This window comes from Puma concolor, chromosome B3 (assembly GCF_028749965.1).
Source record: "Puma concolor isolate L17-30 chromosome B3, mPumCon1.1.hap2, whole genome shotgun sequence".
Taxonomy (NCBI): domain Eukaryota; kingdom Metazoa; phylum Chordata; class Mammalia; order Carnivora; family Felidae; genus Puma; species Puma concolor.
This window is the reverse complement of record NC_141672.1, coordinates 98,245,446-98,273,399: the sequence shown is the minus strand read 5'-3', so window position 1 is coordinate 98,273,399 and position 27,954 is coordinate 98,245,446. Positions and strand designations below refer to the sequence as shown.

General features: G+C 36.9%; 1 protein-coding gene and 1 long non-coding RNA gene across 6 annotated transcripts in view; one reads left to right on the top strand and one right to left on the bottom strand.

The window, feature by feature from the left end:
• WDR72 (WD repeat domain 72) overlaps positions 1–11,551 on the top strand; it is a 232,477-nt gene extending 220,926 nt beyond the window's left edge. For 3 of the 5 annotated variants that reach the window (XM_086710725.1, XM_025919506.2, XM_086710723.1), the window contains exons 19-20: positions 3,230–3,334; positions 8,888–11,551. In XM_086710725.1, coding sequence (XP_086566851.1) covers positions 3,230–3,334; positions 8,888–8,943 — 161 coding nt within the window. In that variant the 3' untranslated portion in view covers positions 8,944–11,551. Of the gene's footprint in view, positions 1–3,229; positions 3,335–6,449; positions 6,502–8,887 lie in introns of all 5 variants that reach the window. The other 2 variants (XM_086710722.1, XM_086710724.1) reach the window with 2 other exon arrangements.
• Positions 11,552–26,039: 14,488 nt separating this feature from the next.
• Positions 26,040–27,954, bottom strand: part of LOC147580230 (uncharacterized) — a 42,406-nt gene continuing 40,491 nt past the window's right edge. Inside the window, exon 3 of the long non-coding RNA XR_015252659.1 lies at positions 26,040–26,489. This is a non-coding gene — a long non-coding RNA (uncharacterized LOC147580230). The remainder of the gene's footprint in view (positions 26,490–27,954) is intronic.

The following is a 27,954-nucleotide window of genomic DNA, read 5'->3' as shown; positions in this document are numbered from 1 at the left end:
AAACCTGTCTATAGCTAACTTCTACAGGTGAGAAGAATTAGCCACAGCAGCAATTTAGGGAAAGCTCAAAGAGATATGTTAAGAGAATTCATTAAAAATGCATATAAAAGTAGGCAGCAACATTCTGTTAAATACATTTGTGACACTAGGCTAATGTATTTTTTGACCATGCCTGGGTTCACACCTTTTTTTCTTTTGCCTTGAATGAGCTCCCTTTGGGCTACCCATACTCCTTTCCAAGGAATTCAAAATTCACTCCCCAATCCTCCTATTACAGGAGAATTACTGCTGCATTCCTAAAAAGTATGTCACTCTTGGAATATTGTCTCTAATGCTCCTACTAGTTACTTTTCATTATACCTCAACTAGATCACAAGTTGTATGAGGGCACATTTGAAATGCCTTTATTTTCTTTTTACCCCTCCCATGGTCTAGCACAGAGTTCTACCCATAATAAGGGCTAGATCAATATTTGTTGATTTCATTGTTTTTGAAATGATTCATTAGGGAAGCTCTGGTCACACATCATGTCAGAGTTTAATGATGAAACATCACAGAAAACACCCAAAAGAACAATTGCAAAGATTAGCCTATCAAAAAAAAAAAAAGTGAAATGGCAATAATTAACTTCTCCAATGTCTGCTGTTCCCAACTGACAGAATGAAGGTATTTCCTATATAGTAAATTTAACCAGGTACTCTATAAATTAGCCAGTAAAAATGACAAATCATGTTCCATCTCAAATTTGGAAGCTGAAATGTAATTAAGCAAAATATCTGAAGAATAATACCCTTTCTACTCTCCTACCCCTTCACAAAGACACCCTTCAGAATCAGAGGTAGAGACAAAAATAGCTGCAGGGTACCTACTAGTGTGAGTTTAATGAAGATCATGCAGCTACAACTATACCTAACTTTCTGACTTTCTTGAGAGGTTTGGGATGTCAGTTCAACCTGGGACCACTTTATTGTCACTAAAAATTGTTACTGGCATTTGCTATGTGGTTCTAATACCATGCTCTCCTCCTTGAAGTCCTTATATCTAGAAAAGAGTCTTACTGGAAGAATAAATGAATGAATCAATGAATGAAAGTTTTAAATTATGAAAGAACAATGTATGGGATGACAAGTGGAATGCATTTGCCCAAATAAACACAGGTGCTAACTCATTGGCTGTTAATAATAGATTTAGCTGTATGATGAATCCCCTAGTAATCTCCTATTAGAAACACCAATGTAAATATTTCAGAAAATTAACAAGATATTTAGGGATAAAAAAATTAAAACAGTCTAGTAAATCTTGACCAGTGTAATAGTTTTCTGCAACTTTGATACATTTAATTATCTGCTTAAACATATTACAAAAATTGATGGATTAAAAAATAATCTGTAAATATGATCTAAACCGAGAAAAATTAAATTAAAGGGAATTACACCAATAACTACTTAGGCCATATGTGTCTCCCCTTCAAATTATACACTACCCCCACCACCATTTTATAAATATGCAACCTTTGTCTCAAGTGGGCCTAAACAAGAAACTGAATGGATCTAGTTGAAGATAATTCAAAGCACATACCCTCGTGGGCCAGGAGGACATCTAGCATGGTACCTTTGTTTCATTCATTTGTTCACTCATTCATTCCACAAATCCTTTAAGAATACCTCTGATGGCCCATGGCATACAGAGATGAATAAAACAGACATGCTATGTACTTCCATATTTTTTTTGAAAACTTAAATGCCAGAATTTCATACGTTTCCCATATTTTGTTCTCTAATAAAAGGTTTTAGAGAAGCACTGGATTCAAACTCTATGCTCACACTTTGACAGAACAGAGGAGAACTGTGTTCTGAGAGGTTGGTGAAACTCAAGAGAATATTTGGATCAGAATTATGTTACTAGTCTCCTTTAAGGTGTGTATACAGTAGGCCTCAGGTTACGATCACCAATGCAATAAAAACTCCATGGAAAGAAGATGAGGAGTGTGGGTGGTGTGAGTTCTGCTCATGCTGCTTTAGACCTTGGGTTGTGTTCCTTTGTGTCACTTATTGAGTATGTGTGTGAAGTGACACAGCCTCCAGCCTCTGTGTTTGCTCTATCATTTCCTAATGGAGGTTTAGGAACAGTGGCCAGGCCTACTCACTGTGCCAACAAACATACTATTTCATGAATGGCTTATATATTTTCTTTTTTGTTTTTATGGCCTATAAATAATATGTCGTGTGTGTTATCAAGATCTGAAGAGACCGTAGTAGTGTTTATTGCAGAAATTTGTGATAGATAAAATTAGCAATAGTCAATAATATACATATTTATGTAGTTTGGCTTCAAACAAGTAAGTATAACAATTTATATTATTGGGGAATTGCTCTGTTTTGTTATTCACAGAGTTTTTTTCATGAAGCCAATATCCACTCTTCCTGACAAGGGATTCCTTGAACAAATATAACATGGAAATACGTTACTCAGGGAGATAAGTTAAACCAAGTATTACAACTTGTGCAAAAATGTGGAAACTTGAGACTGTTTCTCTAATGAACTAGTGGTATAATGTGCTTATAGGAAATTTTAGATTTCTGTGCTCATTTCTATTTCTGTTCATAATTCCTACCCAGATAATAATGACAAGTTGTTTGGAGACAAGTTGTGTGAAATCACCGTTCAAACATTGGTCCTTCTTATTAAACATTTGCGAAGTATTTATTCTCTATTTTAAATTTTATTTGTATAAGGCTTTTATTTTTTGTGTGTTTAGAGTTTTTAATTTGATGAAGGAGAAACAAAATGCATAAAAAATGTTCACCAGCTGTGATTTGTGCGACAAAAGGAACCATTGCATCCACACAGAGCTGGTCTTTCTAACTAACCAGCCCAACGTTCCGTCTGTGTCCTGTGGCTGTTAATTGACTATATTGTTTTAGATTTATGCATTAAAAATACGATTTCTACTTTGAAGGGATCACTTTGTTACTTTGTAGCTTTTAAGCTGATGCCATGAACTTATTTTTCTTGTAAGATAAAGTCTCATCTATAGATTTTGCAACTAATTACATGTCTGCCAATACATACTTAGAGGATACATTTTATTTCAATTTATTATTTGTGTTTACATAGTGTGTCCCTGGAAATATCTGTGGAACTTAAAGGAAATGTTTCAGTGGTGTTTATTACTACTTTTTCACTGTTCTCTCTTTCTTCTCTCTCTCTCTCTCCCCCCTTTTAATAGCTCCAGTCAGTCCGGTCAAGCATGACAGCGACTCAAACTCGGCAAAGTTCCAAGACACTGAGGACATGCCTGACAGATGTGTCTTGGAAGAGTCTGAGAGTCCAGGTGAAAGCCATTTAAAAATAGTCAAGTATAAAATGATAAATTTGACACAGCTTTGGGGTCCTTGGAAGGGGGTGGCGGGGAGGACATTGTAATGCTGTTTTCTCTTAGCAGCTGCACTGTCAAATTAATGGTCACCTCCAGGGGTCACAGTGTGGAGCTGTTACCTTTTCCTCTTTCATCAGGAATTCAGTTGGAGGAAGTACAAAGGCTTTATGACTGAGAAGGGAAGCTGACACTATTAGTTCATTATCATCAATTTTAAGCTAAACTGGAGAATAGAGGCCGAGATTGAAAACTGGAGAAGTGGCAGCATTTTAAATATTTCAAATAATGGGATCAAGCGGAAGGAGAGAGTTAGAGACAAAAGAGACACAGATTGCCACCATTACAATCTATTTACCTTTCTAAATACAAACAATGCTCTCACCTGGACAAAAGTGCTCTAATCTGGACGATTTTAGCATAACAGTAATGGACTCATGGACATGTCAACTGTTTGGAACAAACAGAACAAAAGAAAGTAATAACCCTTCCTCATGCTACATCCCAAGTTGCTTATGTTTGTATTTTCTTTGTAGAAAGAATAGACAGAAATATACTGGAAGGATAGAGCCAGAAACACTTATGCATGGATTTTTGTTTCTGCTTCTGTCTTGCTTCAAAACATGCCTAGTCTTTAACAGATAATTAATTAAAAGGAAAAAAAAAATCCTGTGGAGGTTGAATGACATTCCTGGATCACTGCAAAGCCTTAAGGTGCTAGAAGGTACCTTATTACCATGAGTGAAAGAGTTAACTATCTCCCCCCACCGAACAGTTTTTCTTCCCTGTTTTCTCTGGCTGCTGGGTACCCTCGACCCTCTTGCATCTTTGTGTGCTGATCCTTGTATCAGATTTTTGATTCATCCTCTCTGTGGCCTGTCAGCTTAGTTAAGAGATTTCCAAATCTTGTAGCCTTCGCTGACAGGGGGCAGCTGCAAACAGTCCCCTGATCCTTCCCCGAGGAGAGCTACTGAGATTTAATTTTCAGTGAAAGGTGCAGCCTGCAATCTATGTCAGGTCCCCTAAGTCATCTCGGAACCCCAATAGGCCCAGTGGCGATGGCATTGTATTTCAGTTCCCTCCACTACACCAAGATTCCTCAAAAGATGAACTGCTGCAGTGTGTCTGTTCTCAACCACACTTCTGCTTTAGCATCCCATGGAACTGACAAATGGCACCTTTCACAACGACAGAAAATTTTAATCAGAACGTTAATCCCACCCGCTGCCATAGTATCTAAAAAAACAAATGCAGGTTAGTCCCACTCTAACAGGGAGAGAGTAGTGGTAGCATTAAATTTCTATTAAATTATTTATAAATTGCTTTTAGTTTTGACAAAGATTGCCTAATAGTGACTAGATTTTTAAACTGTCTTAATACATAGTTTCCTATAAACCCTAAGCAGTTAAATCCATGAGTCAAGTTTTTACTTGTGTTAACTGTTCACTGTTTTGGGCAAGAATAGATTGGCTTTATGTCATTTCAAAAGTAGTATAAATTTCGGTCATCCCTCAATATGAGTGGAATTGTAGTAAAATTCAAATATAACATAGTTCATTTGATTGATATAAACAAAAGCATATATCAAAACAAAGATTAATTAGTAAAGAGAGGTACTGATAAAGAATCTTAACTTAAAAAGTGAGTACTGTTCTATACATCGGACATCATTAAACGGGTAATAAAGAATGAATTACTCTGGCTTTTTCCTCTGTCCATTCCTGCATTTTAAGACATCTTGCCTTATAGGCCTAGAAACCTCTGGAGAGTTCACTACTGGTCTCACTGCCTTCCACTGAGAATTTGTGGCTTGGTTGTCATGGAGACATCGTATTTCTCCAAGAATTGCTCATATTGATCCGTGGCCAGGCGTAAATGGCCAAGCGAGTGTGAGGAATAAAGGGGGCTGGGCAGTCCTATAAAATGACCAGGGCTTGTGGGTTGGAAATAAGCTCATAGCAAACACTTAGGTAAAAAGAAAGAAGCAGTTTTATTTTGTTTCAGGATTTCTTTCTGTACTTTGGGCCATTGTCTTCTTTCACTATGAACTGAAAGAAACTTGTTAGTCACTTGTCATGTCAGATCTTTGGTGCTTGTCCTGACACAGCTGTCAGCCTTCCAGCTCTGTGCAGTTCAGGGACACACAACAAAGAGGCAATGACATGAATTATTTATTGCTCCTTGTGTGGATAAAATTCTGTGATAAGAAATTAAGACACTTCTGACAGAGGTGCTTGTTTAGTAAGAAAGATTTTGATGAGAGAGTGCATTTCCTTGAAGTATGAGCATTTGAGAGGGACAATTCCTAAAACTGAGCACGAAGGAAGATATGAGAAATTGGTGGCATAGAGGGACTTTCTCGAACTGTGAAAATATGACTGTCCACTTCTCAGTGTCCCACAATTAACTAAAAAAATAGCAAGGCATTCAGATGGAGGGGCTCCAAAACTATAAACATCACTTTGGTGGTTTGGGTACCTCTTTTTACCACGTATGAATGGTGTTCTTCTGGAAAGTATATTTAACCACTTTTGTTAGAAGAAAAGGCAAAATTTGGGGGTTTTAAGTGATAAGCTTTGGGAAGGTGCTGTCAAATCAAGAGAGGTGCTTCCATAGCTAAGCTTATAACTGCATTGGTATATTCATTATTCCCTATATGGAAAGGAGTGCATTTAAATCTGAATGCATCATTCTCACCGTTTTCACCTGGCATATCATCGTTCATTTAAAAGTCCTTCTAATATTTTCATGTACATGCAAAATCCCCCCGTTACAAAGTTGAATGTGGTCAGTCTTCTAGCTTTAATGGATATTGACCTTACATGGTTTTATCTATGCAACTCTAAATGACTAATATATTTATTACATCATTTTTAATGAACAAACCAGTTGTTCAAACAGCACATATAAAATGAAAACAAAAATCATTTTTCCATCCAAGCACAGTTCAAGAATATTGCCTCATATATTGTTCTTTCCAAATAAAGTCTTTTCTTTGCAAATCCTCTAAACATAATTTTACTTTAAACCTTAGAGTTTCATATTTGTGATACCAATTCATTTGCATTTGCAGAGAGGAAAGGGATATTGAAGCACAGAAAAACTATAATAGTTTATTCTTTAAGGTAAAGTCAAAGTTTCTTAAACATTGATATAATATTTTAAAATTCCATTGGTAAAATCGATTTTTTTAATTTATGTAAAAAATAAGATTGACTTTATGAATTGATTATCTTTGAACGCAAAGGGTTTTGAACTCAGTCAGAAGATTGTTTACTTTCCCACTGACATCACTGCTTCTTCAGGAGTGAAGTGACTAGGATGACCCATTTGTAAATGGGCCGGAGTGTGCATACAGGTCACAATTTAGAGGACTGGTGAAGTGGTTGTTCACCTGGTCTCTGGAGCACTCTACCTATTCATCATGCCGTTGTGATCTCTTTATTGGTTCATGCTGTATACCCAGGTGAGTGCCTGCAGTCCATTAAGGTTGGCAAAGCAACTTTAGACCAGAGCATTCTTACTGCTCTGACCCTGTCAGTGAACCTGGAGGTCTTGTCTGTTAGGTTAAGGTCTCCCTCAGCAGTGTCTTTCCTTTGGAATAATTCATTAGCAAAGAGTTTTGACTCACAGGTGAATCCCAGATTGAAGTTTCTGGCTTAGACTCTGTGAAGTCTACTTGCTTCTTCACTGGCATTTATACATTCCCAAAACCTGTGGGAATAACTTGATGTCTAGTAATAGAAGCACCGAGATAACGTTGTGAACTTACAGCTCCCTTTGTTTTCAGATTTTAGGGCCATTATAATGGCTTTCTTTCTTTGGCTCTTTAAAGCCCCATCACTTCTGAATCTGAAAGATGCTATCACAAAAATAGTTTAGTGCAGTCTTTTGCTGGTTAACTTCTTGTTGACTGCTTCATACACAATGATTAAAGCTCAATTCCTATTCTCCAGAATATAATAAAAAGCGTTCCTTGTCCCTTATCTTTGCACTCATGATGATAAAAAATTTAGTGTGACATTCACAATTTTTATCCAAGTGTTAATGAGAGACCTTGAGCTTTTATCACCTTATTGGCTTGGAAAATTAAGGATTTTACTTCCTAGTGCACTAGGGACAGGGCACTTAAACATAGCTTCAACTGAAAAATAGCAGTGACAAGAGAGAGCTTGAAAGTACAAAAAAAGGCATTCAGATCAGCATTTTCACGTCATTCTGAAGTAGTTTATAATCAGTATGCATTCTGCCATTAATAGAACATTTTAGTGGTTTTTATATAGCACGTTATGTGTATAGATCTATATACATCATTGTCAATCAATATTGCATTTGCATGAATCTGATGAACAAAACTAGGTTTCTCACAGTTTCCAGCGGATACTACATTGTGAAAAGCCAAGATGGAGGGTTTTTTTTTTCTTTTACTATTCTAGCTCATGAATCAACAGCAAAAATCAGGTAACAGAAAGTAGGACAGATTCAGGACTGGAGTGTTGGAGATGGCTGATGATGATGCATGAAGCAGAAAAAATGTGGAATGTGTGAGCAGCCCATCAATCATAGCTATCGAGAACACACTTCTTAGGGTTAGTGCTAAAAAAAAAAAAATGTTCTAGAAGTAAGAACAATTTCAGTAGTAAAAACACATAAGCCCTTTCTTCTAGTTGAGTTTAACAATATGAACATTTTTAAAAAGTTACCCAAATGGAAAAATTTAAGCATTAAGCTAATAATTTTTAAAAGATGTAAAATTCTAGACATAAACACACACACACACACACACACACACACACACACATAATTATACATGTAGCTATATATATAAATGTATAATATATATTTAACTAAGCCAAATAACCAGTTTTTTGAGTCTTTGCCAGTAGGTGTAGGAGTTATTATGTTTGCATGGTCATGTCATTAATATAAATGTATTTAGAAATAGTTAACTAAGGCACAATGCTCCAGTATGTTTGATAGTCAAAATAATTTAAAACAAGTGATAGTTTTTAGGCTACAATGACAAGCATCTAAGTAGTTTGAAAAATAAATGCTCTTTTGATTCTTGAATTCAAACCAGTTTATAAACTACCATTTATAACATTTGATCCTAAAACTGCAGTTGTGGGTTTCCTTGAGAGAAACTGACCTACTTGAAATTTATGCAAATTCATTAATTTCAAATCCAACTCATCTTGTTGAAAACTGTCATCTTTCTTGGCAATTAAAAGAAAAAAACAACTTGCCACCTGTCATAATAATGTGTACAATCCATTTGCCTGAAGCCTAGTTTATAAAAATATTTTTATTATAGTAACATATTATATTATAGCATAGAAAAGAAATATAGAAATTATAGGTAATTCTTTTCTTCCTTCACTTCCTTCCTCATTCCTTCCTTCTTTTCATCCTTCCCTGTTTTTCCATTCCCCTCTCACCTTCTTCCTCCTTTCTTCTTTCTTACTTCTTTCTTTATTTACTATATAACCTGATAATCTGTTTCCTTTCTAGGTAAGCCAAGGCATCATTCATGGATAGCAAAGGTGTGCTCCTGTAAACTGTGCTAAATGGAATCTTATCTATAGGAATTGGATTTGGACAAACTATGAAACCCAAACATGCCATTTGTTTATTGTTGTATTAAAAACTATGCTGTTATTGGTCATTATTAGATTGTAAGTAGATTTGCTAATGCCTTAGAAAGAGTGTATTGAAAATGTAATTACTGATTAAAAATATCCAAATTGATCTAATTTTTGAAAAACATTGTGGAAATCATTCTATATTCTTGCTTCTTATTTTCCTTTAAAATTTACAACAAGCAATGTCAGTCTGCAGACACAAATTTTAACACTGTTTTAGATTTTCTTCTATCTTTTCAGTTCCTAAATGATACAGGCAACATTAAAACCACATTGCTTTTAAATAAGATACAATGCTTCTAAATTTAATGATGCTTCAATGTATTTAATCTAAAACTTTACTAAATTTATTTGATTTGCTAGGTTAGGACATTTTGTTTTAGTATATGCTTTAATATGGCTCAGTCACCCTGCAGTAAATCTCATCAAAGCATGAAATGTTGTCAACAAATACTGAGTTCCATTTAGTCATCAATTAGCCCAAATAAGTGATAGACAGTATAACAGGGACCAATCTTATGTGGTCAGGTTCATTTGGACTTCTAATGATATAGAAGCTAATGTCTTCAGCCAAAGGTTGATTTTGCTGGCCATACACATGTAAACTATATATCTACTTACGGCACATCACAATTGATCCTTATTAAGTATAAACTCTTGTAGTTCTTTTCCCAGAAAGAAGCTTGACTAGCAGGAATTTTTAAAATAAAATATGAAAGCAATATAAATAGGAACAAAGTTCTCATCTATTAAAGCCCTTAGTGATCTGATTTATTTGCTGTGCCTTATATTGTATAATTCCTGGATTGATAGAAAATCATTGAAAAGTAGTGTGCATATAAATACAAATATTGCCTAATCCATAAAAATGGAAATAAAATGTTAAAAATGTTAAAGATATTATCTACCTACCTACCTACCTACCTACCTACCTACCTATCTACCTACTTGTCTATCTATTTATCTATCTAATAGGGAAGTTCCAGTCACTTCAATTCAACAAACATTTTTGAGGGCAGCAGCATCTGGTCCTATGCTGGGATGCAATGGGAGATTAGAGAAGAGAACTATATATTGGAATAGCTATATATAATGGTCTCTACCTTTAAGGAACTTATAAGTAATGACTGACCTGGATGAATATACCAAAACATAGACATCCAATGAGTGTGACTCCTTTAAAGCAGACATAAACCTGTGTTCATTTTTTTGTCTCCTAGTAATATGACATCATTGCTTGAAATTGTTTTTGAGTTGTACTTCACAAAGAGTAACATATTATCAATATGAATAATCATGGAAAATTGTCATCTTTTGAAAATCAACATATATACACACTCCCCCCCCCCCCCCCCCACACACACACACACATTAGAAATAGTCCACAGCTACTTGGAATAAGTTTCAAAATAAAGGAAGGTAGCAAGCTAGGCAATGGAAACCATTTTCTTACATGCTGTGCCCTGGCTCTGTAGGTCATTACAAGAAGGTCTACCAAAAATATTTTTATGATGGCACTTTCAAATATGTATATATTCTCTCAAGAGGGCAATTTTAATAGTTAAAACTTATTTGAATGCTTAAGTTCTGTTATATTTATTAAAAATAAGCTTTGTTTTTATAGCTATGTCCTATTATTCCCTTTTCAATGAAGAATAAAAATAAATTTAAGCAGTTGCCATATTTAGCATTTTCCGGGACTAAGGAAACCAATATTGAATCCTTGATAAATATTTTATGATGTCACCAGATATAGGAAATTAGAATTGGCATAACGCTGACATTACTAAATGAGATTTTTAAGATTTTTTGGAATCACATTTTGCACTTGCTAAAATTTAATAATTTGTATTAAATGACTAATTTTAATCTTCTTTTATCGATATGAATTCTGGAGGCCAACACCATTAACTATTAAAGCTTTTAATTCCTAAAAATGAAGTTTTAGAGAAAGACATTTAAATAGCATTCTCCAATATCCAGGTGCAAATGTGGGCAAGTCCACCCGTCTGTTTAAAAATGATTTCCTGGGGCGCGTGGGTGGCTCAGTCGGTTGAGCGTCCGACTTCGGCTCAGGTCATGATCTCACGGTCCGTGAGTTCGAGCCCCGCATCGGGCTCTGTGCTGACGGCTTAGAGCCTGGAGCCTGCTTCGGATTCTGTGTCTCCCTCTCTCTGACCCTCCCCCGTTCATGCTCTGTCTCTCTCTATCTCAAAAATAAATAAACGTTAAAAAAAAATTTAAAAAATGATTTCCTTATATTGACTTATGTTCAGCATGTTTCAGCAATGTTTCTCATAAGGAGAACTTGAAATAGCAAGTTGCCACCCAGTTAAGTGGATCAGCCACATGGTGACCCTAATCCCTTGGTACCACAGCTAAAAACTCAAAATTCTTTGCTTCTTGAATAGGTGCTTATCCTTTGTTGGCCTAGCAAGGGAAGTAATTGTATTAGCAAGCAGCTAATTTGTTTGTATCCAGTGTCTTCCTTGTTGTTGTCATAAATAATTAATTAAAAAATCATCTTGTGTTTCTTTTTTGTCGTTAATCTTGGTGATATTTAGGATTATCTATTTCCCTCCAAGGAGTATCAGATTTTCAAATTTCCAAGTGGGGATTCTGTTACTCATTGTGGAATTACATACAGGCTACTCTATTGCTGGGGAAAAGTTTAAGGGCCCAGGCCTCACCACCATATGTTCAGGTAGCTTGTCTTTGCTGTACTTGTCAGAGAGCCTTGCTTCCCCCTGGATGTGGAGAACATCCTCTCAGGGCTTGGACAAAGTCAGTCCACAAGATGGTCTCTGGAAAGCAATCTGAACACTGTAAAACACTTCAAATATAAGGTAAAATTTATAATATTCTAAACACACAATTAGAGAGGTGGCCTCAGACCTGAAACATTCTGTTGCTGTATTAGAAACTAGTTAAGGCTGCTTTGAATGTGTCACTATTAGAAAAATGATAGGAAAACATTTTGCTGAATATTAATTAACATTCTATCCCTAGATAGTAGTACTTGAGGTGATTTTTATTTCCCTCCTTGCACATTTTCCTCTGATGTTCTGTATTAAAAAAAAAAAAAACTTTTATAATTATTCAAGTGAACATTTTAGAAAAGATAGTGTTTCTCTTCAATCTTTAGAGGACATGCAAGAATTGAAATTTTAAGAATTGACAGGGCACCTGGGTGGCTCAGTCGGTTAAGCATCCGACTTGGGCTCAGGTCATGATCTCGCGGTTTGTGGGTTCCAGCCCCACATCGGGCTCTGTGCTGACAGCTCAGAGCCCGGAGCCTGCTTCAGATTCTGTGTCTTCCCTCTCTCTACCCCTCCCATTCTCATGCTCTGTCTCTATCAATAATAAATAAATGTTTAAAAAAAAACAACAGGGGCGCCTGGGTGGCGCAGTCGGTTAAGCGTCCGACTTCAGCCAGGTCACGATCTCGCGGTCCGTGAGTTCGAGCCCCGCGTCAGGCTCTGGGCTGATGGCTCAGAGCCTGGAGCCTGTTTCCGATTCTGTGTCTCCCTCTCTCTCTGACCCTCCCCCATTCATGCTCTGTCTCTCTCTGTCCCAAAAATAAATAAAAACGTTGAAAAAGAAAAAGAAAAAAAAAAATTAAAAAAAAAAAAAAACAAACAACAAGAATTGTGTTATGCCATGTGTTTAAAATGAAGGCTCAGAGTACATTAATGCCAATTGATTCTGAAGTCTTATTTTCACAGAATGGACTTATTCATATAATTTTTAAAATTTTATATTGCATACATTTGATTATACAGTTATTTAAAAGCAGTACTATATATGCTGTGATTCTCCATGAAGTCTTGTTGTACATGTCAAGGACCCAAAGTTGTATGTAATTAAATATGAAAGTCCTTGCTTTGTAAACATGTACGTAGTTAGCATCGTAAAATAATTTCAAAACAGCACAACTAAAAAAGTTGCCAAGTTAAAGCTTTCTGGAATGGCTTCCTTTCTGATGAAGTTATGTGGCCTTGTCCCGAAGACACTTTGTGCTATGATTTCATCAAGGACCTTACAGATGGCATGTATGAGAAACATGCAAACAAGAAATGAACAGGTCTCTCAGTGTGCGCATGCCACGGTGGGGGTGGGGGGTGGGGTCCATCCAGCCTGAAACCCTGGAAGACATCGTGTGTCACCTCATCTCATCTCATTGGCAGGGCACAGACTGCCTTGCCACAATTCCCTCACTCCTGCCACCCTTCAACCAACTTTCTCAGATCCCATTTTATTTTAAATTTTGGTATCATGGATTTGGGGCATTAATCTGACTTTTTAAATTTTGTATTAAAATACATTCATCCCGAGTACTGAGTTCTTTTGCCACCCCCCTAGTCTTAGGCCCTGTTTATTAAATCTGGATAGATACACCTTTATCCCAAAAAGTATACCACAGGTAAATAGACTGGAACAATCACATCATTGTGAGAAAGATTATAATGATACAAAACCCTGTGAAAACTAAAGCCATAAACCATTGAGAATGTTTGAAATGGCTTACTTCTAGTGGTGTACAGGGGGAAATATTGGGCATCGATGGTTCTTCCTTTTGACAATGTTTCTCCAAATGCCTTTTTTCATTGCACAGAGCATGTTTTCCTATCATCAATTTTAAGGATCCTTTCTGTCGTCAACACACTACTAATTGGAAAGGTAGCAGTAATTTTTCATTCAAGGATACAAGGTTTTTAACACCAAAGATAATTTGTACCTGTTTAGTATAGCCCTGCCTAAATCTGCAAAGTGCCAAATGCCAGCAAAACACCAGTATCCATAGCATTATGCAATAGGAATAATTGGTTGGTACATGCTTGCAAACCTATCATTTATTCACTTAGCAATTATTTTAATTGCAATTATCTGTAAAGTCATCAATTGGCTTTTCGATCTTGCATGTGTATTTTCAGGGGAGGAGGTGTTTTCACACAGCCTCAGTAACGGAGCATCATGTCCTAGAATGATGCCATCTAAGATAAAAGGACGGTCTATGACGTGTTCTTGACACATCACAAGTTTCCTCTAGACTTTTAAAGAGATTTTCTGTTAATTGTGCAGTGGCAACTACATTTCCTATCAGAAATAAACTCTCTTATCTATATGAAAAGACTTCTTCCATCTATGTTATCTCTATTTCAATTTACAATCATAATCAAAAGAGAAATAGTATTTAAATTTTTCTTTTTGTATTTTAGAGGGTTCCAGGGAGGGGAGGGAAGGAAAGAAAGAACAAACCTATAACAGTGAGATTAAGAGCCTTCATCCTGTCCCTAAAACAATCATAGCCACAGGGACCAGGTTGCACTTAGGACCGTTTTAATGATAAGGAAGATTTCCTTGGATCAGCCTCTATTTCAAATGATCAGTGTATTTTCGCCAATCTAAGCAAAACCATCTGGTCCAATTTATGGAAGAATTTCAGACAGGAAGTGAGGCAAATATATAAAATATTATCATTTCAGTTGTCTTTCAGATAGTCAAGAAACAAATTTGGGGATTTCTGAAGTGTGATTCCATAGAAAGTATATTTCAGTTGATTCCTGTCTGCAAAGGTGTGAGGTTTTGTTTGTAGGCTTCCTGCCATGTAGGTGGCAGCAACACTCAAGGCTAGAAATTTTCTTTCACATTCTCCAAGCTCTAGTCTAAACCACATTCTTACTAAAAACCCTTGTGGAAGAGAAAAGGTTTAAAGTGTAGAGACAAATTTCTCTATGTCCTCACATATCTCTAAAACACTATTTTAAGGTTGTGCTAAAGTGGTTCCCATAATGTGAAAACATTCATCATTTCCCTTAATACAGAAGTCATATTCTGCTCTCGTACATGTTGGTAGTATTAGGCTTTTGTTTCTTTATTTACTAGGATCTTAATTCTTTACCTTCTCTCAAGCTAAAGCTTTTCTCTCAAGAAAAAGGAAGAAAACTGGTTTATTCCATGACCACCTAGGCTTTTCTGGGAAATAGCAAAAGCCTCTCCTTTCATTCTTTGTAAACATCTATGAAGCCAGGGAATTTAGTAATTGTGGATTTTCCTTTCATCTTCCATATGAAGCTATTTCCTCTGATTATTCTAAATAGAGGAGATTGCATTCAAGTTAGGTGTGTGCAAATCAAATGAAGGCTATGTCCAAGCAGAGAGGCCCATGGCACCTGAATGTGGGGCCAGAAGACAAACAGGATTTACAGGCTAACAGTGAGGGTGTTGAGACATTGCATGGATATGGATCATTGCCTTGAGAAAGGCAGTGGCTCCTGTACCTAGGCAGAAATGAAACAAGGATGACCATGTCTATGTTAATAAGTCTGTTCTTCTTTAGTATTGGAAACTGATTATCAGGAAGAATTTCTTCAATTTCTAGCATTTTGCAAAAATTAGTACCTGTTATAGCAAATATTGGTAGCTTTTGTGAAGGAATCTTTAGAGTGTTCTTTTTATGTAGGGTTGGACAACATGTCCAAAGTACCATCCATATATACAACTCCAGGCTCAGATAAAGCTCATAATAATTAAATTCCCAGGCTATAAGGAGGTCATTGAAGGGTTTGAGGAAGGTGAGGAAAGGGTTCTGTATCTAATACTTCTCAATCTCATTAATATCACTTCTAACTTCTCTTGTCCTTCATAACCTTGATCACTTTCTGCAAATATCTATGTAATTCAAAGCAAGTATTTTTCATTATACCAGGCATTGAATGTGGAATGTGAAGTACTGGCATTGTGTCTCAGCCCCTTCACTTTCTTACTAGCTGAGTGACATTAGAAAAGTAATTTATATAATACTCAGAAGCTCAGTTCTCTTAACTCTGCATTAAGACTAATAATTTCAATTTCTCAGGCACCATATGCCCGTATTGTTATTATTGAATGTAGTATTACAAATAATTGAAATCAGTATACATGCCCAAAATGCCTATTTTTATAATAATATTAATTCTCATCAACCATCATGGCACTATAATGCTTGAACAAGCTTTTTACTCAGACTGGGAGAGCATTTTGGCATAAACAAGCTAAACAGGTTGGTTTAATGAAAATTTCTTCTTTTAAAATGTTTCATGTTAACTAGTACTCCCAGGATCAAAGGCTAATTTCAGTTGTTGACAATTTATTTAAAGGTCAAGGCTTTCCCAAGCTCAGTGGATAATAATAAATAGTAAATAGCTCATAGTTTTTCTTCTGGGTCCTGAAAGATAATCCTCTGAGAATGTTTTGTGTCAGAGTAGGATAGGCCATGGTCCATCTAAGGTTGTATAAAATGACAGGTAGCTTTTCTCTTCTATCAGTCTTCATATTATCAGATGACACTAGCAAACATGTTTCTATAGCTTTACATGAATGTGATGAATGGACCAAACCTAAACATGTAAGTACTTGTAAAGAAGTATACCACAACTTAGAAAGTCAATGAACCCCTGAAAGATCATGGGTACAACCAAACAGCATATATTAAATTCTACCTTCCTGCTAAGGTTGGTATATATTAGAAATTTCTCCCATGAGGCAAAAATCTGAAAATTGATGAATAGGTCAGAAAACCTGAGTCAAGGAAGGGTTAAAGTGGGGCTGACCAGAAGTGGCATCAGAAGCATCAAACATAAGAATGTACCTAGAGAAGGATACTCATCCTTATTTTTACTTTAATAACGTTTGGTGAAACATCTTACAACATTTCATTACTTCTGTTCCCTTCCACCCTCTTCTCTAAGTGGAAAAAAAGGGTGTTGGTCAGGAATAATAATAAAATGACCAGGAGGATTTTCAATTAAAATGGCAAATTAAAGACACATTTATCTCCATCCTCTCCTAAAGCTTCACTGGAATAATGGGATAAAATACAAGAACCCAACAAAACAATAGAGAATGGGGAAAGGAATAACAACAGCAAATTTTTAAAAGCCAGAAAGCAAATAAATGCCACAGAAGATGATGCCAAGAAATGAGCTGCTTGGTGTTGCAGGGGTCCTAATGGCTCAAAAATTGGAGTCAGCTGTGACTTTTGTGGGGGTACAGGAAAACTGTTTCAAAGAAAGTTAATCACCTTGATTCTCACTCTGACTTCTTACCCCAGTTAATACCTGGGGGTTCCCCATGGGGGAGGGGAAGGAAAAAAAAAAAAGAGGTTAGAGTGGGAGAGAGCCAAAGCATAAGAGACTGTTGAGAACTGAGAACAAACTAAGGGTTGATGGGGGGTGGGAGGGAGGAGAGGGTGGGTGATGGGTATTGAGGAGGGCACCTTTTGGGATGAGCACTGGGTGTTGTATGGAAACCAATTTGACAATAAATTTCATATAAAAAAAAAAAAGAGTATGTCTACATAAAAAAAAAAAAAGGGTATGTCTACATAATACTGTAGTCAGTCTAAAGTACAGTTATTTGTTGAATAAGATGTTAACTGGAGAGTGTTATGCTAAGTGAATTAAGTCATAGAGAGAAAGACAGATACCATATGTTTTCACTCTTATGTGGATCCTGAGAAACTTAACAGAAGACCATGGGGGAGGGGAAGGGAAAAAAAAAAAAAGTTAGAGAGGGAGGGAGCCAAAACATAAGAGACTCTTAAAAACTGAGAACAAACCGAGGGTTGATGGGGGTGGGAGGGAGGGGAGGGTGGGTGATGGGTCTTGAGGAGGGCACCTGTTGGAATGAGCCCTGGGTGTTGTATGGAAACCAATTTGACAATAAATTTCATATTTAATGGTAAAAAAAAAAAATACCTGGGGGTTCCCTCCCTGGTCAGGCTGAATAGGAAGGATTATGGTTCAGGACAGTAAGACTAGCTGAGAGCAAGGACATCATCCTGAAAAAAAAAGGATGGGTAAAAATCTGTACACTGATGACCACACCCTCACCCTAGCTCCCTTCTGTTTTGCTCCAAAGATGCTGATAACCATTCTTCTTAACACTAGACAAGAGACAGATGACTCTTTTATGATAAAATAACAAGCCTGAGGCCAATAAGCACTTGAAAAGATGCTCAACATCACTAATCATTAGGGAAGTGTAAATCAAACCCACAATGAGTTACCACCTCACACCCATTAGAATGGCTACTATCAAAAAACAAAACAAAAACGCAAAATGACAAGTATTGATGAGGATGCTGAGAAATTGGAACTCTTGTGCTACATTGGTGGGAATGTCAAATGGTGCAGCTGCTGTGGTAAACAGTATAGCAGTGCCTCAAAAAATGTATAATAGAATTCCAATATAATCCAGCAATTCTACTAGTGGATATATGTTCAAAAGAATATCTAAAAGCAGGATCTCAAAATTATATTTGTACACCCATGTTCACAGCAGCATTATTCACGATAGCCAAAAAGGGTGGAAGCAACTCAACTGTCCATCAACGAATGAATGATAAATAAGATGTATATACATACAATAGAATATTGTTCAACTTCAAAAAGGAAAGAAAATCTTATGCATGCTACAACATGGATTAACCTTAAAGACATTATCCTAAGTGAAATAATCTGGTAAAATGTCCAATAAAATGACAAATACTGTGTAATTCCACTTACTGAGGAAACTAGGGTAAAATTATACAGACAGAAAGAAAAAGAGAGGTTACTGGGAGGGGGAAGAGAAGGAGGGAAGGGAGGACTGAGGAGTTGTTGTTTAATGGGTATAGAGTTTTAGTTTTGCAAGAGGAAAGAGTTCTAGAGATTGGCAGCACAACAATGTGAATATACTTAACACTACTCAAGTATACACTTAAAAATAGTTAAAATGGTAAAATTTATATTATGTATATTTTACCACAATTCTAAAAATTAAAAAAAAAAAAATACAGCCTGAGAACAAAAGACCTACAGATGCTGACTACTCAGGCTCTTCCAGTGAAACATCATAACCAGAAAACCTCATAGGGAAGACTAGCACTCTGACCTATTCCCAAACACAAAGTATTTTTGTGCTTCACTAGCTGGAAAGCCAAAGATCACCAAATATATGAATAAAGCTTTTAATTCAAAAGAGAGAAACCAAAACAAACATGCAGAAAGAGCAGAAACAGGTGATAGAGGGTAATGTAAAAAACAATCCCAAAACATCTATAATTAATGTAATCAGAGAGATAAGTGAGGAAATTACCTTCAAGATACAAAAAGGAGGGGCGCCTGGGTGGCTCAGTTGGTTAAGCATGTGACTTCGGCTCAGGTCATGATCTCACAGTTCGTGAGTTCGAGCCCCGCGTCGGGCTCTGTGCCGGCAGCTCAGAGCCTGGAGCCTGTTTCGGATTCTGTGTCTCCCTCTCTCTCTGCCCCTCCCCTGTTCCTGCTCTCTGTCTCTCAAAAATAAATAAATGTTTAAAAAAATTAAAAAAAAAAGAAACAAAAAGGAGACTATAAAAACAGAACATTCAAGAATTTAAAAATATGTGGTACCATTCATTTATTCAATTCAACACACCTTTTTCCCCCAATTTCTACTATGTGCCAGGCACTGTTCTAGCCATTGTGAATGCCGCAGTAAATAAAACATACATATGCACATTCAAAAGCTAGCACTTTTTTTTTCTCTAAAAAATGTTTGCAAGATATAATTGGGGCGGGGCGCCTGGGTGGCTCAGTCGGTTGAGCATCTGACTTCGGCGGGGGTCATGATCTCACGGTTTGTGGGTTCAAGCCCTGCGTCGGGTTCTGTGCTGACAGCTCAGAGCCTGGAGCCTGCTTCAGAGTCTGTGTCCTCCTCTCTCTCTGCCCCTCCCCCACTCACGCTCTGTCTTTCTCTCTCAGAAATAAATAAACATTAAAAAAAAAAAAGATATAATTGGGGAGACCTCCCAGGAAGAAACTAGGAAAAACAGTTAAAAAATGTACAGATTAATTCAATTAGAGGTCCAATATTAAAAATATTAATGAGAGATCCAGAAAAGGTAAACAGAGAAATTAGAGGGAAGAAAATCATGGAAAATAAAATCATGCTAATTTTCCAGAAATGATGAAACAAATTCCGGATTGAAAGAATCCATAGTGTGCTCCTCAAAAATTAATGAAAATGATTCACCTGAAAGCATATTCTAGTGAAAGTTCAGAACACTGGAGGCAAAGGGATGATTTCAAAAACTTTAGAAAAAGGAAGAGAACTTTAGCCCAATGTGAATGATAGGCAATCAGAATGGCATTAGACTTCTCAAATGCAATTCCAGATGCTAGAAGAAAATGGGGCAGTGACTTAATATCCCCACGAAAACCATTTCCATCCTGGAATTTGGTATTTAGCCACTCCATCTATCCTATGCACCGTTTCGCATACAATTACTGGAGGATATAATTCACCTACAAAATGGAGTAAACCAAGAATGAGCAGCACATGGAACATAGGAAAGAAGAAACCCCCAAAGGATGGTGAAGATAAATGGCATGTGAACTGCTGTATACAGGCCTAGAAAGCAACCCACCAGTTGTAGCAGAAAGTGCGGACGCTAGTAAGGAGGGCTCCATAACAACGCCAGTAAGCCTTACTAAACGGAGAGCAATTTTAGGGTTCTATTGATGAGCTTGGTAATCAGTTAGTGACAGGGATTTTGTATGACAGAAAACTAAGCAAAAGAAGAGATGAAATGTAATCATAGTATATTACATGGTCCAATTGTGAATAATACCAATAATGATTATTACAAAGTAATTATTATTCTAATGAGAGAAAGAGGGAGAGAGTCAGAGAGAGAGGAGAATAGCCAAGAAATCACTAAAATTGAGAATTCAATTAATCTGAAAGAGTGGGTAAATTCTCACTTCACAGATTCAAATGATTGTATATTGAATTTATTAACAAGAAGAGTTATCTGGAATCTTGGAGTGTCTTACCTCTGCTTGCCCTATATGCGGTTCTATGTTTGCATCTCTCTGGTTGTTTAGGATCATAGCTCAAGAAATTACCCAGATTGTACAGTTCTTGTAAACCCTAGCCATGTCCCCCATTCCAAGTTCTCTGACAGTTGCCTGTGACTCAGTCTGCAGAGCGACCCAGCAGGCATGGCTTCCAGGCAGGGGATTTTCCTGCACATCTGGCCATAGTTGTTAATGATCCTCCTTTGTAATGTGATTAATGAGCGTAATGTGTGATTAATGAGTGTGAGATAGTGAAACTTTAAACAGCTGAAAATAATATTGAGTAGGTAGCTATTCATAAGGTTTGTTGGTTTTTTTTTGTTTTTGTTTTTGTTTTTTTTTGGATAGCATCTAAGAACATTGGTCAAAATATTCTATGCTACATAGTTATCCAGTGGACTAGAAGGTCACCTTCTGCATCTATGCTTGTCAAAAATTTACTACAGGCTTCTTAGAAGAAAAGCTAACTAGTGTACAAAGCAGCCTTAAAATACCACACTACAAATGTGAAATTTCTCTGGCATCTCAAAGTTTATCTTTAAAGAGTCATTTGAATTTTGTACACGTTTACTTTTGTGTTTGCTAATTACATAAAATATTAACAGCTAACATTTACTGAACATTTTCTGTGTGTGCTATGCCTAATAGTTTACATATTGTTTCTCACTCAATCTTCACAGCCATTTCATGGGATAGTTTCAATGTTCATTTTATAGGTGGGGAAAAACACAGAAGGGCTAAGTAATTTCCCAAAGATCACACAGCTCATAAGCAGTGACAAAAGTGTTTAAATATGACACTGTAGTTTGTATGCACACAGGTACTGCATTCAGACCCTGGAATCATTTAGAGTCTTTTATAACTGCCTGTCTTATCTGTGGTTCCCAAGTTTTTCATTAGGCTTATGAGAACTACAATTTGAAAAGCATGAATCTATTTTATCTACTTCCATTCATTATGGTAAAAACTAGTTGAATCAAGAGCAAGAATGTTACCACTTTTAAAAAATATTGACCAGGGCGCCTGGGTGGCTCAGTCGGTTAAGTGGCCGACTTCGGCTCAGGTCATGATCTCGCGGTCCGTGAGTTCGAGCCCCGCGTCGGGCTCTGTGCTGACAGCTCAGAGCCTGGAGCCTATTTCAGATTCTGTGTCTCCCTCTCTCTGACCCTCCCCCGTTCATGCTCTGTCTCTCTCTGTCTCAAAAATAAATAAACGTTAAAAAAAATTAAAAAAAAATATATTGACCAGCACATTGTTAATTTGATTAAAAAGAAACAAGAAGTATTGTCATAATCACAGCATTAATACTACAAGTACCTTTGCGTCAGTTACCTAAGAGCCCTTAGAGAAAGGGCTTCAAAGCAGTAGGCTAGCGCTAGGTCGTCTTTTGCTCCATTGATAAGACCCTCTTTGCTAGCCTCCTCAAGCCATGTAGATGGCATTTACTGAGAGCCCATGAGGCCTCAATCACTTGACTAAGCTCTGAGAATGATATTTGATTTACTCTCAAACACAACTCTTTGAGGCAAGTATTAATCTTATCCCTATTTTACAGATGAAAAAGAGAGCAGCAAATGAGAGGATAAGTAATTTGCTTGAGCTCATACAACTAGTGAATTATAGGACCAAGAGTCTTGCAAGCTCAGAGAGCTGGATTCAGCAACCCATGCTCTTAACCACTACCTTATATTGCTGACCACTTCCACCACCTTTTATCCTCATATGTGACAAGGCAATAGCCAAAATTAGCGGCCATTTTCAACCTTCTATTTTTTAGGTGTCTTTAGTGGCATGTGCTTTCCCATCCACTCCCATATAGAACTTAACTTTGCATCAACTGCTAACCTATGTTGGAGGGATCCACAGGTAAAAATTCTGTACTTCCTTGGAGCCCTCAATGTGACGTGCACCCAGTGTGCTCTTGTGCACACAAGAGCTTTTGAGCAGGTAAGTGGCCTTTTGAGTTACAAAAGCTAACTGGAATGGACTTCTCAGCCAGGATATCAAGGTACTTTCATGCATTACATCAAAGTCTTTCTGTGGTGTTTCTTGATCAGAAAACCAATTTAAGGGTGATTTCAGCTCTTTCAACAAAATTCTTAGCTCAATTGTCTAAGGCAGAGGTTTCTCAACCTCAGCACTATTGACATTTTGAGCTGGCTAATTCTTTGTTTGGTGAGGGCTGTCTTGTGAATTGTAGGATATTTAGTAGCATCCTTGGCCTCTACCACCAGATGCCAGTAACAGTCCCTTCCCATGACCCCCTGTAGTTATAACAACCCATTTCTAGACATTGTTAGATGTCCCCTATGGGACAACATACCCCCAGTAGAGAAACACTGGTCAAAGGTAAAATTCTTCCTATGAAATTCCCAACAAAAAGCTCATAAAGTATGTTATTGAGCTTTATTTTTATTTCAGAAAAATACCTTCTAGCCTGATTTTGACATAAAATTTACTTAGGTTATTTTTACATATACTAAAAGACTAAGAGAAAGTAACCACTATATTTTTTTCCTCTTTTCTCTCTCTCTTTCTCTCTTTTTTTCAGTGCTTACTACTTACCCTCTTATAAGCTGGTACCTCCAAATCACATGTTCCTCATACACAACTTCGTGTCAACTCCAAACCCAAAAATTCACCTGAAAAACCACCATCTCCTCCTGAGGAAACTTAAGACAATGTGTCCAACACTGAACTCATTTTCCACCTCTACAAATGTTCTCTTTGTTTCTCATTCCCAGTGTAAAATTGATGTCCAAATATTTTTTTTCTATGATTTTTTAAATGGCTTCCCTATCTCTTTTCTGGCATCCTCACTGTTACTTCAGACTTATTTACCATTAAAATTGCCACAGGAGCCTTCTGGCTAGTCCTCCTCCAGTCCATCATCTGCATTGTTGCCCAAGCCAATACTCTAAAATACAAATCTCATTCTTTTATTCCTTTAAATACAGTCCAAATCCCCTTAGCTGGGCTGGTGAAGCCCTTTATAAAGCATCCCTTGCTTTCTACCATCTTATTATAATAAATTAGTGAGGATTCCATTTGCTGCTAGGATAAAGGCATTCTGAGAACTTGAGCCAGAAACTAAATACATAAAATGTATTATATATCCTATCATATTGAAGTAATGGTTTGTGCATAGTGTAATGGACTTGAAGATGTAAGCTCCTTTAGGTGCCTTTTACATTAGAAAAGGTGAATTTCAGCACATACTCTCAGGCCTGCCAAAAACTCAATTTTATTTTCCCCATAAATGAATTTAATTTCTATTTTACATTTTCCTCCTCATTTTTCCAGGTAGAAGAAACATAATCTCAACTGGTTCAGGCTTTCTACTTTTTCCCATATATCACACCTAAGTTTTGAGAGCTTAGTTGGGTGACCACATAATTTTTAGTTTTTTAGTTTTAATTTCTTTAGTGAGAAGAACCACTATTTAAGAGTTTTGCATGAGGCAACTAATATAAATCAAGGATATCCTAGAAAAATGGAGATATATGGTCACCTTCAACTTAGGTAAGGTAGGTCTAGTAGTTGAGGGTTGTTGGAATCCGTGAACTATTCAGTAATCATCTGTCTATACTAGATGACAGATAATATTATATCCGGATACAACAATGTCCAGAGGGGAAAAATGTTCTGCCTCATTCCTATCTGGTCTTTTGTCATCTGTCCATACGTATCTCAGCTGTTTCCACCCTCTTTTCTAGCAAGAGGCATCTCTTGTCTGGCTCACTTTCAGGTCCCTCCAGACTGAGGGAGATGGACAAAAATGACCTGAATCTCCTGCACTTCACTGACATGGAACGTGACTGTCTCAGGCATTTCTACTCAATCGTGTCTACGTTGTACTGCATGCAGGAAACTTCTGTCGAGCTTGCAATCCTCATGAGCTCTACCTCAAAATCCAGATGGAGTTATCCAGAGTTCTTGAATTCTGAATTTTATCTCAAGTTTCTATTGTGCACCCAACCCCCAACTAGGAAACAGACTGTGGATGAGACACAGGATTGCTTTTTAGGAATCCACCTACATCTACGTTACTTGTCTTCTCTTTGCCCTCCCCATGCACTCTTTACCCCTCTGCAGTGAGATAGCCCAACTTGTCTATTTTCTCAGATTAGTTGTTTGTGAAATAAACATTATACCCTAGATGCAAATCTTACTGAAGCTCAAAGGTATTTTCTTTGCTTGTGTGTCTTGTCATCTTTCTCCTAACATAATAAATGCTGCTGGCAATAAGGGGGGGGGGAGCAAAATGTATAAGAAACTAGAGAGTAATACAACTCAAATTATTGATGAGTATAAAAACATACTATGTTTTCAATTACAGAAGGCAAACGAATTTTAGAGCAGAGGAAAATAATATGGGAATTGTGATGGTTGATTTTACATGTCACCTTGGTTAGGCAATGGTGACCAGTTATTTGGTCAAACACCAGTGTTGCTGTGAAGGTATTGTTTAGGTGTGATTGATATTTAAATCAGTAGACCTTGAGTAAATCCTATTACCCTCTATAATGTGGGGAAGCACCAACTCTTCAGTTGAAGACCTATTTCCTGAAAGAGAAGGAATTCTTCTCAAGACTGCAGTATAAGAGCCCTGCCTGACTTATCAGTCTGTTGCCCTTTCCTTCAGTTTTTAGTTAAAAAAAAAAAAGTAGATTTTAGCACTAAAAAAAGAAGTAAAATTAATTTTAATAATAAATTTTATTTAACCCTATGAATCCAAAATATCATTGCAACATGTAAGTTATATAAAAATAATGTATGAGATATTTTATAGTCCTTTTTTTCATACCAAATCTTCAAAACTCTATTCATATTTTACATGTATGGGACATCTCAACGTTTATTTATTTTTGGGACAGAGAGAGACAGAGCATGAATGGGGGAGGGGCAGAGAGAGAGGAAGACACAGAATCGGAAACAGGCTCCAGGCTCTGAGCCATCAGCCCAGAGCCTGACGCGGGGCTCGAACTCACGGACCGCAAGATCGTGACCTGGCTGAAGTCGAACGCTTAACCAACTACACCACCCAGGCGCCTATATGGGACATCTCAATATGGACCAGCTATATGTGGCTAATGGCTAACATACAGGACAGAGCAGATCTAGACCAAAACACGTATGAAAAAGAATTAAGGAGGCATTTTGTGCATTATCATGGATTTAGAGATTATTAGAACAGGTAAATTTATTTGAAGTTTAATCCTTTGATTTGACTCCATTACACAAATAAAAAAACTAAAACTCATAGAAGTAAAATGATTATGTGGAAATCATTCAGTTAATCAGACTGGCAGAAAGAAGACAGCAACCCAAAATTTCTTATTTTCATCATTAGCCATTAAATAAAAATTTTTAAAAGAACAATATATGATAGGAAGCTATATCATAGCTTCAAGCAATCAAATACTCCAATCAAATGAGCTTAAACAATATCTTAGATAATCTTGTTACCTAACATAACAAGATTCCTACCTTGGTTGCTTCAGAGGCTCCACAGGGTCATCAAAAGTTCCAGTTCTTTCCATCCTTCTGCTCTGCCATCTTCTATGTGGCAGCTTTGCCCTCAGCTGGCCCCTCAAGGTTTCAAGCTAGCTGTATTAATTCCAGACAAAATCTCCAGTGAGAAAGATGTGTTAAGGGTGAAAGGCACTGTCTCTTTTCATGTCTCCTTTGTAGGAGGGAGTAAACTTTTTTGAGAAGCTTCTAAACAGAATAATTCTCTTGTTTCAATGACTGGGACTGGAAACATGCATATTCCAAAACCAATCGCCAACAAGATAAATAAGATTAACAGAATTCTAGATGATTTATTTGAAAGTAGAATGGATTTGGGGAGGGGAGACCAATGGCTACCACAACTCTGATTAAACTGAATAGCTGAAAAACCAATTGTAGTGAAAATATAGTTATATTCACAACCCCAGAATTCTATAGAAAGCTGTCTTTTTTTAGCCCCAAACTCCATTTTGATGTAATAAACTAATGGCTCAACAAACACACATGAAATGACATGCTGCTATTTCTTAACCCAAATCCCAGAATTATAAGAAAGAAAGCTCTAGTTATGTTAAACCAGAGATCTGACAAGTCTTTATTGAGGGCTTAGTATGCAGCAGGTACTGGTTTAGTCATTGCCAAATGTACCACGTTTGATCCTTATGGCTACCCAGTGGAAGGACTGTTTTTTTTTTTTTTCAACCTTGATTTTTTTTTAATTTTTAAATGTAATTAATTTACTTAGTTTTTCAAGTTTTATTTAGAAATAATTGATATACATCACTATAAATTTAAGACAAACAGCACGATGGTTTGATTTATATACATTGTGAAACAATGACCACAACAGGTTTAGCTAATTGAAATGACTGTTAAAATCATGTCCCTAATAGCTTGGGTCTTTTTTTTTTTTTTTTTTTTAATTTTTTTTTTCAACGTTTATTTATTTTTGGGACAGAGAGAGACAGAGCATGAACGGGCGAGGGGCAGAAAGAGAGGGAGACACAGAATCAGAAACAGGCTCCAGGCTCTGAGCCATCAGCCCAGAGCCCGATGCGGGGCTCGAACTCACGGACCGCGAGATCGTGACCTGGCTGAAGTCGGACGCTTAACCGACTGCGCCACCCAGGCGCCCCCCTAATAGCTTGGGTCTTAAAGAAGTTAGTGATTCCTGTTTGAGGTTATATGGAGCCCATTTACTTTTTTTTTTTTTTTTTTTTTTTTTTTGAGAGAGAGAGAGAGAGAGAGAGAGAGAGAGAGCTTGAGCAGGGGAGAGAAGCAGAGGCTCCATGCTCAGCACAGAACCTGACACGGGGCTGGATCCCACACCTCTGAGATCATGACCTGAGCTGAAATCAAGAGTAGGTTGCTCAACTGACTTAGCCACCCAGATGCCCTGAGCCCATTTTCTAATCCAAGTGTTTTACTCTAAGTCCAGTGCTATTTCTACTCTACTAATCGACTATTAAACTAGTAAATTTTGTCAGCATAGCAGCTTAGGATAGGAGACAGCACTATTATTTTCTCTTCTAATTATTATAAATAAACTTTGTGAAAACTT